This window comes from Elephantulus edwardii, unplaced genomic scaffold (assembly GCF_000299155.1).
Source record: "Elephantulus edwardii isolate Elephantulus edwardi_28Jun2011 unplaced genomic scaffold, EleEdw1.0 scaffold00164, whole genome shotgun sequence".
In the NCBI taxonomy this organism is placed as follows: Eukaryota; Metazoa; Chordata; class Mammalia; order Macroscelidea; family Macroscelididae; genus Elephantulus; species Elephantulus edwardii.
In genome coordinates this window covers 3,718,116-3,730,409 of record NW_006399914.1, presented here as the reverse complement: position 1 = coordinate 3,730,409, position 12,294 = coordinate 3,718,116, and the positions used below count along the sequence as shown (strand labels likewise).

At 40.3% G+C, this 12,294-nt stretch overlaps 1 protein-coding gene across 1 annotated transcript in view; it reads left to right on the top strand.

The window, feature by feature from the left end:
- The window catches only part of FBN1 (fibrillin 1), a 303,046-nt gene that overhangs the window by 47,644 nt on the left and 243,108 nt on the right, over nucleotides 1–12,294 (top strand). Inside the window, exons 2-3 of the mRNA XM_006895296.1 lie at nucleotides 6,367–6,449; nucleotides 8,193–8,291. Of these exons, the coding sequence (XP_006895358.1) occupies nucleotides 6,367–6,449; nucleotides 8,193–8,291 (182 nt within the window). The remainder of the gene's footprint in view (nucleotides 1–6,366; nucleotides 6,450–8,192; nucleotides 8,292–12,294) is intronic.

Genomic DNA, 12,294 nt, shown 5'->3' with positions numbered 1-12,294 from the left:
TATGGGCCAAGCCACTAGATTTCCCTGTTTCAAATATTTAGAGAAGGCAAATACTTCAGTGGGACTGATGTTAAAGACCCTGGAGCCTCTCCTTCATCCATTTACTGCCCCCTCCTTTTACTTTTTGACCCAGTTACTCCTTAAATGCATTCATTCTTGTCAGACAATATGTCCTGGTTTTTGTTTGAGAAACATAGTTGCTCTAACCACAAGACACCCCACAGAGGCTCAGGGGTCCTCTGAAGCTGCTCCAAGATTTGGTTTGGGGTTTCACTGAACCCAGTGGAGTTGTAATGGGCTTTTGATGGGGGAGGATTTGAGGAGGTTGGCTTTGGCCTGACTTGACATTTTAGATTGAGGGAACTTATATTAAAGTTCGGAAAGTTTGAGTGTTCTCTTCCTCTCAACTCTAATGTTCTCTGACTTTCCATTCTTTCATTCTGAGTTCCCCAGGAAGTTCTGGACATTCCAAACAGAAACTTTGGGCACAGTTTGTCCCAAGAGGGACAAAGAATTGGAGGCCTGTTCATAGGGTCGCTATGAGTCATGTTTGACTCGAAGTCAATCAACAACAAAAACCATAGATAGATAGATAGATAGATAGATAGATAGATAGATAGATAGATAGATAGATATTCACTAATCTACTGATTATATGAAAGAATTTTAGTGGCATGTTGAATTTTTCATGTATGGAAGAACTCTTGTGGTACAGTGGGTAATGTATTAGGCTACTAGACAAAAAGTTGACAATTAAAATCTACCAATCTATGAAGTTGGCACCAGAAGTGAAGAAGGTAGCTCCTGTCCCTCCCCAACCTGAAGGCAAAGTAAAGGTGTTAAAATCCAAGAAGGTGGTCCTGAAGGGCATTCACAGTCACACAAAAAAAGACGATCTGAAAATCACCCATGTTGAGACTCTATAGACAGTCCAAATACCCCAGAAGAGAGCCTCCAGGAGAAACAAGTTTCACACTAAGCCATCATCAAGTTTTCCTTGACACTGAGTGAGCCATGAAGAAGATAGAAGATAACAACACACTTGTGTTCATTGTCGATGTCAAGGCCAATTAAGCACCAAATCCAACTGACTGTAAAGAAACTCTATGATATTGATGGTGCTAAGGTCAATACCTTGATTAGGCTTGATGGAGAGAAGAACACCTGTTTGACTTGCTCCTGACTCTGGTGCTTTGGATGTTGTCAACAAAATTGGGATCATCTAATTTGGGTCTTGCTGGCTAATTCTAAATACAAAATTTTCTCACCATAAAAAAATCTACCAGTGACTCAATGGGAGAAAGAGATGCAGTTTCTTCCCATAAGATTTACACTTAGGATGCTGATGGAGGGTCACTTTTAGCCAGAGAAATGGCTCAATTGCAGTGGGTTTGGTATTTTTTTGTTGCATGCATGGAGAGTTCTTTTTCCATTATTTCACATGGTATGTATACACACATGTACACACACACACACACACACACACACACGACATGGAGACATTTCCCTACCCTGAATTATAGAGAAGTAAACCAAGACTTAGGAAGAGGTCTCAGGTCATGTCGATAGTGTGCTTTGTCTAGTTGCTTTCTGTCTGGCCTTGAAGACACCTGGGCTCTTCCTGGAGTATGAACTGAGGGCCCTTTCTCTAGCTTTCTACACCTTTTATGTCTCCTTCACCTTCTGGCCTCAGCATCAGTTTGCCTAAAGTACAGGCAATTTCAGAAACAGCATGGATTTGGTTCCCCCAGAATCAAGTGAATATCAGACTAAAATGAGTCCACGAATATTATGATTTCCCTGTATATAAAAAGTTCTGCTCACACTATACTATGTTGTTACATGCTGTCGAGTCAGATCTGACCCATAGCTGGCCCTCCAGAAGTTTTTGGAGGCAGTAAGTAACATGAGAGGAGATTGTCCATCTTTCTTCGGTGAAGCTGCTGGTTGATTCGAACAATATGCCGTTTGCTTGGCAGCACAGCTCCCTGCACTAGGCCACCAGAGATCATTCTCTGCATGATGAAAAAGCTTAAAGGATGAGAATTACCAAAATGTGACACATAGACATTGAGTGAGCACATGCTGTTGGAAAAATGACATTAATATGCTTGCCCACCACAGGGGTGCCACGAATCTTCAATTTATAGAAAACGCAATTTCTGCAAAGAATAACAACGTGAAGTACATTAAAAAAGAGATGCCAGAATAAACTCTGCCCAGCGCAGTGTTCTGGGTTGTTAAAGACTTTACTTTGTTGCAGTACCTACTTCTGAGAAAATGGCAGAAGGAACTGGTGTGCTATGCATATACATGGAGAGAAAGTGTGTGTGTGTGTGTGTGTGTGTGTGTGTAATCCGATTCCAATGCTCTTTGTTTTCATAGTCCTGTGCTCATGTTGTCATTAGGTGCAATGGAGTCAGCTCCAACTCATTGCAAGCCTATGAACAAGAGAAGGAAATCCTGCCCGTCCTCCCACCATCTCCACAATTTCTGCTGTGCTTCAACTCATTTATTGCAGTTACTGTGTCAATCCCTCTTGTTGGGATTCTGTCATTTTTTAGTGATCATCTTCTCTAGAGTCTAGCCCTTCCTTGTGATGTGGCCCGGAAAGTGTTTGAGATTAAGTCTTAAACATCCTTGCTTCTGACAGCAGACGTCTCCAATGCAGGTCTACTGCCTGATTTCCTGACTGTTGGTACCAAGGGTGTTGATTATTAATTTAAGCAAAATTAAATCATTGACAGCTTCAAACTTTGGTGTCACCAGCAAAGATTAGACCTGTCCAATCTTTTCAATCTCCTCAAAATACTGAAGAGCAATGAGGCCATGGTCTTCTCAATCACTCGCTACACATCAGAGGTGGACAATGAATAAGGATGACAGAAGAAGAATGGATGTCTTTGAATTGGGTGTTGGAGAAGAGCACTGAATATCCATGGACTGCCGAAAGAATGGACAGATGTGTCCTGGAAAGTGTGTGGCCATAGAGATCCCTGGAGGCAAGAATGATGACACTTCATCTTTCATACTTTGCACATTAGCTGGGTGGGGCTGTTCCTTGGAAGGGGACATTATGCTTGGAAAGATGAAGGTCGGCAAAGGAGAGGAAGACCCCCAGTGAGATGGATTGGCACTGTAACTTCCACAATGGGCTCCAGTCTCTCAGAGATAGTGAGGATGGTACAGGATGGGGCAGGTTTCAGGATGGCTGCACTTAGGGTTGCTATGAGTTGTACTCGACACAACAGCACCTAAAAACAACAACAACAGCCTTGCTTCTAAGGAACACTCTGAATACACTTCTTCTAAGACAAATTTGTTTGTTCTTTTGGCACTCCATAGTATATTCAGGATTATTTACCAACACCACAATTCAAAGGCACCAGTTCTAAATCAATCTTCCTTATTCATTGTCCAACTTTCACATGTGTATGAAGCGATTGAAAATACTAATATTTATATTAACATGTCTTTGAATGACTTGTAGTTTGTAAAACTGATTGCAAAGTGCTTGACTTCGCCTATTAATCCTTGAACTTTAGCACCTCATATGCTCTCTGGTGTGGCAGACTCAAATGACTAGGTTCTTTAGGATCTTTGTGTATTCTCGTCACTGTCTTAGTGAACAATAATAGAAGTAGCTACATCTTACCTAGTTGTTCCCTTGAATTGTGCAATATGGGTCTTCTGTATTCTAAATGGAGGCTTTGCCCCAAGATATCGGATGCATTCATCTGTATACATGAAATCCAGAGTGATATTCGCTTTATTTTCCTGTAGCTATCTGTACCAATCCAGTTTCCAAATTTTTGCTAAAGAAATATTTATATGTTTTGCCTTTTACTTTTGTTTCTGCCTAACTCAGAGTTGGCTTTCTTGTAATTCTGGTGAAAATGAGAATGTAGTAGTATTTTACAGGTAATCTGGAATGTTGGAGGGAAAAACCCAGCTTCAACTTCAAAGAATAGAAATTTAATATCCTTTGTGCAATGAACTTTTTTAAAAAAGAAATAATTTTTCTTTCTTGTTCCAAATAAAGTTTTATTGGAACTCAGACTGCTCATTTTATTTTATTTTATGAATTTCAATGAACATTTACAGTGATTTTGGATTTCCATTCATTCATTGTTGAACTTTTCTCCCCGCCCATCCCACTCCCACCCCACTCCCAGTTCACTCTTCTCTTTGAAAAGTGAAGGAAAAATTCCTTCACTGGTATACAATCACCCTGCACTCTCCCACCCCCACTTCGGTCCCCCACCCCTACCCCGAGGATACTCTACTCTGCATCCTTCATTACGGACTCTTTACCTTGTTGCAGTACCTACTTCTGAGAAAATGGCAGAGGGAACTGGTGTGCAATGCATATACATGGAGAAAATGTGTGTGTGTGTAATCCGATTCCAATGCTCTTTATGATAATAATAATAATTATGATTATGATAATAATCATAATGCCCTATAATATATTGCTTTTAAACTGTTCTCTCCCTCATCCGTTTCAATGCTGTATACATAATGCATCCAGTTTTTCTCATTGTTACCCCAACCCTGATGTCAGTTCCATTCTACAGCAGTGGCACTATGCAATGTTTGTCCTTTTGTGACTGAGATATTTCACTCAGCATAATGTCCTAGAGGGTCACCCATTTTGGATATTTTTCAATGTAGTGTGGTATTCCATTGTGTGAATATACCACAGCATCTCTATCCATTCATTTGTTGATGGGCACTTAAGTTGTTTCCAACTCCTTGCTATTGTGAACAAAGCCACAATAAACATGGGTGTGCATATATCTGCTTGGATGGTGGTTAGGGTCTCTTTAGAGTATATTCCCAGTAGTGGGGTATATTCCCAGTAGTGGAATTGCTGGGTCAAATGGTATCTCTATTTGCAACTTTTTGAGAAAGCACCACACCACTTTTCACAGTGGTTGCACCATTTTACACTTCCACCAACAGTGAAGAAGGGTTCCAGTCTCTCCACAACCTCACCAGCATTTGTTGCTTGCTGTTCTGTTAAATTTTGCTAGTCTTACTGGGGTGAGATGATACCTCATAGTTGTCTTGATTTGCATCTCTCTTAGACCTAGGGATTTGAACATTTCTTCATGTGCTTGTTGGCCATCTGAATGTCTTCTTTGGTGACGTGTCTGTTCATATCCTGTGCCCATTTTTCGACTAGATTATTTACCTTTATCTTGTTGTGGTGCCCAAGTATTTTATAAATTCTAGATATAAGTCCCTTATCTGATGTGTCATTACCAAAGACTGCTCATTTGTATACATACTGGTTTTTTTTCAGTAGTTTATTTACAAAATTCTAATACAAATTCGAACAAATTCTTTCAATTTCCCTCAACCCCAATCAAATTGTACAATCCAAAAATTAATCCCCTCTTCCCACTGTACATCCACATCCTTCTGCTTCTAGCCTCTCCCACCACTTCTGGACCCTCATACTCATTTTACAATAATGGTCTTATACAATATTTATCCTTGTGGGACTATGTTACTTCACTCAGAAATAATCATTCTTAATCAAATTGGTAGGAAGTTTATTGTTAGACTGATGGCAGCATAGATATTTTGGTTTTGTATTGGGATTGCATCTGTGCATCTTGCACCTCTGATTTTTCTTTTTCTTTTGCGATATGAGGGAGGTGAAGTGTCATTGTCTGTAGAGAGTTGCACTGCTAATCCACCAGTATCTCCAAGAGAGAAAGATGGGCAACCTCTTCCTGAGATTTACAACCTTAGGAGTTCAATGGAGGGTCAAATATATATGAAGCGTCATTTATGGCTCAAAGGCGATGAGAGAGATAGGAAATAGAGAAAGGGGGGCTGAGAGGGTGGGAGGGAGAGAGGGAAGGTGGGAGAGAGTGAGAGAGGGAGGGAGGGAGGGAGGGAGTGAGAAAGGGAAGAGGTTGTATATGTGTAGGTGATGTTAAGGGCTGTCCCCTTGGTGTCACTCTGTTATTACCCCTGAGTGGTACAGATGAGGTAACAACCAAAAGTTTGGTACTGGGACCTCTCTCACCCAGCAGTGCTGCAGAGGAAATGCATGGCAATCTGTTTCTGTAAAGATCATGCTGAAGGAAATCCTGTGGGGTCGCTATGAATCAAAATGCACTTAATGGTGATGGGTTTGGGTTGTTTTTTTTTGTTCCCGAATTTTTTTGTGTCATCATAATACCTCCCTAATTTCCAACCCAGCATTGAGTCCTGTGAGTTTACTTTTCTCAGCCTTTCAAGATATCTCCTGCTCTTAACACTTGAGATATCTTCCTTTCATTTTCTTATACGTACTTCTTTTTTTCTTCTTTTTGTCTTAATATGAAATTCTCATGTTCTCTGTTCCAGACCCAATGTCTGTGGATCACGTTACAATGCTTACTGCTGTCCTGGATGGAAAACCTTACCTGGTGGAAATCAGTGTATTGTCCGTAAGTAGAGATTATCTATCGTTTTGCATGTCCTCTTCTTTGTTGGTTCTGGGTGAACGATGAGTCTTAAATTTAGTTCTTTGTAAATGCACACCATCAGCATGCTCAGTAACACAGAGTTTCTACCTTCTCTGAATCTGCACTGGGAAATATATTCCTTTAGGCTACTTCTCACGCATAGGGAATACAGCCATGGGGACACTTCCATAAAGGTTGTGTATTATTACATATTTTGCCTAAATATTATTACCTGTTTTGCATAAGTGCTTGGCTAAATAGACTGTCCTTGTTGTTACTTGAAACTTTATTGCTCACCAGCAAAGCTATCCAGATCTTGTTTATTGATTTAATTTGGGTCACTGAGGCCAGGAGCAGCCCTAACTTCTAGACATAGGTTCAAGGAATGCGGCAGAACACTGACTGAGGTCCATTGAGAAGACTGCATAAGAACTCAGCACGGCACCAGAGACTCCTGCATTGCTTTGACTTCTGTGGCAAATCTTCATATTCTCATAATAGCCCATGAAGGTTGCATACCACAACACATACAAGGCCAAGGCAAGGTGCTGGGTAGTGGAGATACCAAGTCAAATTAGTTACGGGATATGCCTTCCATGAACTTCCACTTTTAATTTACTGCTAAGCCGACAGAGTGCCCTTGAGTCAATGATAGGATCTGAAAATCTTGATCTCCTAATACACAGATTATTGTCATCTTGTTAGCTGTTGTTGAGTCTGTTTTCCACTCACAGTGATTCTTTGTGATAGAATGAAACTAGAGTGTCCTGGGCTGTAATCTTTAGGGAAGGAAGCCCTGGTGATGCATTGCCCAAGTGCCTCAAACCAGTTGCTCCATGAGAAAGACCTGGTGACTTTCCCCCATAACGAGCTGGATTGTAATCCTCAGGGTGTGCCATTCAGTTCCACCAGTTGCTCTGCAGAAGGATTGGCAGTCTTTTCCCATGAGATTAACTGCCTCTGAAAACTCCGTGCAGGGTCAACTGTGGGTCAGTTCCAACTCGATGACACACAACAACAACAATATTGATGATATTGATACTTAGCCAGTTTGGACTCATGTCCCAGCAGTACAGAGTAGACCTGCCCTAAAGGATTCCCAAGGCTGGAAATCATACTTATCTTTCTCCTCCACTGTTGCTGGTGGCTTCGAACCACAGACCCTTTGGTAGCAGCTGAATTCTTTACCGCTGGACTACCAAGACTCTTCCTGTAACGGTTGTAGCCTAGTAAAACCCCTGTGGGGCAATTCTTCTCTGTCTCACTGAGCTTCTGTGATTTATGTATTAAAAGGTGTCAAACTACAAGTAACAACAGTCTTTCTGGAGGTAGATAGCCGGTCTTTTCTCCTACGGAACTGCTGAGTGGGGTTGAATTACCAACCTTGCAGTTAGTAATTGAGCACTTCATTGTTGGAATGCCCAGGTCTCCTTTAACTTTAGGATTAGCTCATTGCCCTTGAGTGGTTCTCCACTCATTTCATGCTCCTTATAGGACCGAGTAGACCTACCTCATAGAGTTTCCATGGTGTAACCTTTTTGTACGCTGACTGCCATATTTTTTTTCTCCTGTAGAGCAGCTAGGGGATTCAAACCACCAACCTTTCACTTAACAGCTGAGTGCTTAACTTTTGTGCCACCGGGGTGCCTTCTGTAGAAGGATTGGGTTTCTGTAATTCACCATTCCCTGAACCCTGTCTTAATGAACCTCTGGTTTTATTCACAGCCATTTGCCGGCATTCCTGTGGAGATGGATTTTGTTCTAGGCCAAATATGTGCACTTGCCCGTCTGGTCAGATATCTCCTTCCTGTGGCTCCAGATCCAGTGAGTATAACATATCATTATATATAATATTATTTTATGTGGTTATGCCCTATTTTCTCTTAAATTTGCTTTTGGCTTCTCTTGCCTGCTTTAATTCCCCCCCCCCCCCAGTGGAACATCTGCTTTCTCTGTTTCTACCCAAAATACTTGAAGTGTCTTTCCTCAGTCTTGCCTCTTATTTCCTTTCTTCCTTCTTTATTGGAAAGTTACCTGTGGGGAATAGTTAAAATGAACACTGTGGTGAGTATTGCCTCTTTTAATGTAGGTATTGCTTTTTCATCTTTGTATCTCCAATGTAAACACCATAAAAGGTGTTCAATGAAATGATTGTTTAATGAACATCTTGGCTCATGCCAACTAGTCATTCTTCCTTGAAGTACTGAAATATGAATCTGATTAAACACTTACTTAAAACTCAACACTCTTTGTAAGAAAATGAAAGTAGTTTCTGGTGGCGATTAGTCAAAAAGCAGAGAGGTATTTTCCTTTTCATAAATTACATTTTTTTAAATTTTGTGATGCCAAATAATGTGCAATTAATTCTTAATAACCTCTGCTTGCTCATTTCACTACTACTATTACTACTACTACTATTATTATTATTAATGTGGAGTCTCAATAGTGAGTCAAGGGAAATGTGGGAGTTGGGAAGGATGTGAGTCATTATTGGTTGGTAAGAAGGTTGTGATTCTGTCTATATAAACAGCTCCTAAATACCCTAACCATAACCAAAGCAGAAACTAAGTGAGATTCCTTTTCCATTTCACTTTTCCAATGTGAAAAACGTAAATCCCCTCACAATGTGCTTTGGACAAGGTTTCAAGGGAAAGGGTTGTGGTAATAAAAGCATTCTTTTTTCTCTTTCCCAAGTTGAGACTTCAGTGTCCTCAAGCACTTGCATGTAAAGTGGCTGCTGTGAGCCAATTACCAGAATGAAGCTAATAGTCTTGTGTACTAGGTACTCAGGGTGCCCACGCATATCCCTTGGTGGCATGGGTGTTTCTGATGATTACTTGAGAGCTTTGAAAGTTTTTTTTCCAATACGTGTGTGCCAGATCAAGCTCAAAGGTCTGGAGTATTTATGGCCCTATGAACAACTTTGAACCAATGACAGATGGAGAGTTTTGGATAAATGCTATTATATAGATTACTTGTTTTTCTGTGAGTAAATATGAAATGAATTCTACACTTTCTCCTGAAGTTCCCCTGTGGGATTGCATCCTAGTTGCCCACTCTGGTAAGAGCCTTGATTCTGTACTCTTGTTAGCTTCCTTCTCTTCCCTGCCTATGTCCTCATTCTCTCTCTCTCTCTCTTTTTAATTTTTATTGTATTATTTTTACGTGTACCGTCAAATCAGATCTTACTGGTACAGGAGGAGTTTACCACCCCTTCTCCAGCAGAGCATCTGGTGGACTTGAACCTCTGTGATTGTAGTGCAGTGTCTTGCCACTAGGCCACCAGAGCTCCCTATGTTCTCATTCTTTTATCAGTATTTTCTGGGATAATACCTAAAATAAACTATTTTCTCTCAAATTCTTGGCATGGCATCTTTTTCTGAAGAACTTAAACCTATTCTTAATTCATTGAAACTCCTTTGCAGCATATTCTTACTTGATCTCAACTGGGTCTTCATTCCTTTGGGGTAAATACCTAGGAGTGCAATTTGTGGGTTGTAGAGAAATTGAATGTTCAGTTTTTAAGGAAACTACCAAACTGTTTAATGAGTGGTTGTGCCGTTTTACATTCCCACTAGCAATAAATGAAGAATCAGATTTTTCTGCATCTTCACCATCATTTATCACTGCTTTTATTTTGGCTATTCTGATAGGTGCGTGGCAATATCTTACTGTGATTTTAATGTATATTTTCCTACTGGCTAATGAAGGAGCTTCTCTATTTTTTTAAAAAAAAATTGTATTTTTACATTTCATGCTGAACATTATCCAAAAACAACTGGAGCAGTATATCAGCAGAGAATTGCCTGATGTGCAGGCTGGGTTGAGAAGTGGCCATGGCACTAGAGATATTATGGCCAATGTTAGATGGATCTCAGCTGAAAGCAGAGAGTACCTGAGGAATGTCTACTGGCATTTCATTGACATGCAAAGGCAAACTGTGTGGATCACAACAGACTATGGCTAATTCTGAAAAGAATGGAAATCCCAGAACACTTGATTGTGCTTATGTGAAACCTTTACATGGACCAGAAGACAGTCAGAAAAGAGGGAGGAAATGCTGCATAGTTCAAAATCAGGAGAGGTGTACACAGGGGTCCTTATCTCCACCTCTTTTCAATCTATATGCGGAACGGATCATCTGGACTTTATGAGGAGGAATGTGGCATCAGGATTGGTGGAAAACTCAACAACAACCTACTTTATGCAGATGACACAACTCTGCTTGCCGAAACTGAGGAGGATCTAAGACTTTGCTGTAGAAAGTCAAGGACTGCAGTCTCCAGTATGGATTGAAGTTTAAAATCAAGAAAACAAAGATTCTAACCACTAGGCCAATTGGCAACATAATGAGAGGCGGAGAAGAGATTGAAATTGTTAATAGCTTCAGCTTGCTTGGATTCACAGTTAACACTGTTGATAACAGCAACCAGAAAATAAAATTGCATTGTGAAAATCTGCTGTCAGGGTTCTCCAGAGTCCTCCTGAAGAGCAATTGTGTCATTGTAGAGACTAAGGTGCACCAGATCCAAGCCATGGTCTTTGCAATTATTTGCTATGCATCAGAAAGCTGGACAATGACTAAGGATGATAGAAGAAATATCAATGATTTTGAGTTGTGGTGCTGAAGAGGAGTATTGAACTTACCATGGACTGCTAAGAGAATAAACAAGTTTGTCCTGGAGAAGGTGAAACTAGGCTGCTCCCTGGAGGCAAGGATTTTGAAGCTCCATCTCACATACTTTGAGCATGTTGCCAGGAGAGTCCAGTAGTTAGAGAAGAATATCATGCTTAGAAGGGTAGAGGTACAGCACAAGAAAGGAAGACCTTGGATGAAATGGATTGACTCAGTGACTGGGGTAATTGGGGTAGGTATGTTAGAAATAGAGAAATTGGCTCAAGGTAGAGCGGGGTGAAGAGCTGTTGTACATAGGGTTGCTATCAGTCACAAGTGACTCGGTGGCATATAACAATATCAAAATTGGAGTCTATGCTTCATGATGAGATAATTATTGTATGAATTATGAGAGTGAAGTCTAGATTAATTTTGTTTCCCAGGAAGAAGGATGGGCAGTCTCTTCCTGTGCAGTTAAGTGCCTCTGAAAACTCACCAGAGGGTCAGCTATGAATCACTTCCAACTTAATGGTAAACAACAAAAACGTGGATCTCTAAGGGAGCTCTGGTAGCCTAATGGTGAATACCTGTACTGCCATACCAAAGACATGCTGTTCAAATCCATGAGCTGCTCTGCAGAAGTAAGTTAATCTGCTCTCGTGTGATTTACCACTGCCTCTGAAAACCTGCTGGAGGGTCAGTTATGAGTCAGTTCCAAATAGACAGTCTAAGACAACATTATGGATATCTTATTACTTTAGTACCATTTGTTGAAAAGGCAATCTTTCCTCCATTCAATTGCTTTTGTACCTTTGTCAAAACCAGTGTGCATAAACACATTTAATTTGAGGAAGAGTAAAACTAACCAAGTGTAAAGAGTAATAAAGAGTATTCCAGGCCAAATGAAAGAAAACCTGCTGAAGGCACAGAGACATGGAGAAGAGTGTATCTAAGGCTTTTACCATTTCTACTGTAGTGACATGGACTCACTCTTTTGCAACTTAGTAGGCATCTTATTAGCTTATTTTTACATGCTGTATGCTGGGGTTTTTTTTCTCATCCACCTTTTAATTTTGATTTATATTAAACTTTTTTTGAGTGAAGGTTGGAAAATCATATTGTCTAATTATTCAATTATTCATAGACATTGTGGTTTGTTTTGTTTTTTTAATTTGTGGGGGATTTTTAATTGGTTTAAATCAGTCACTCATG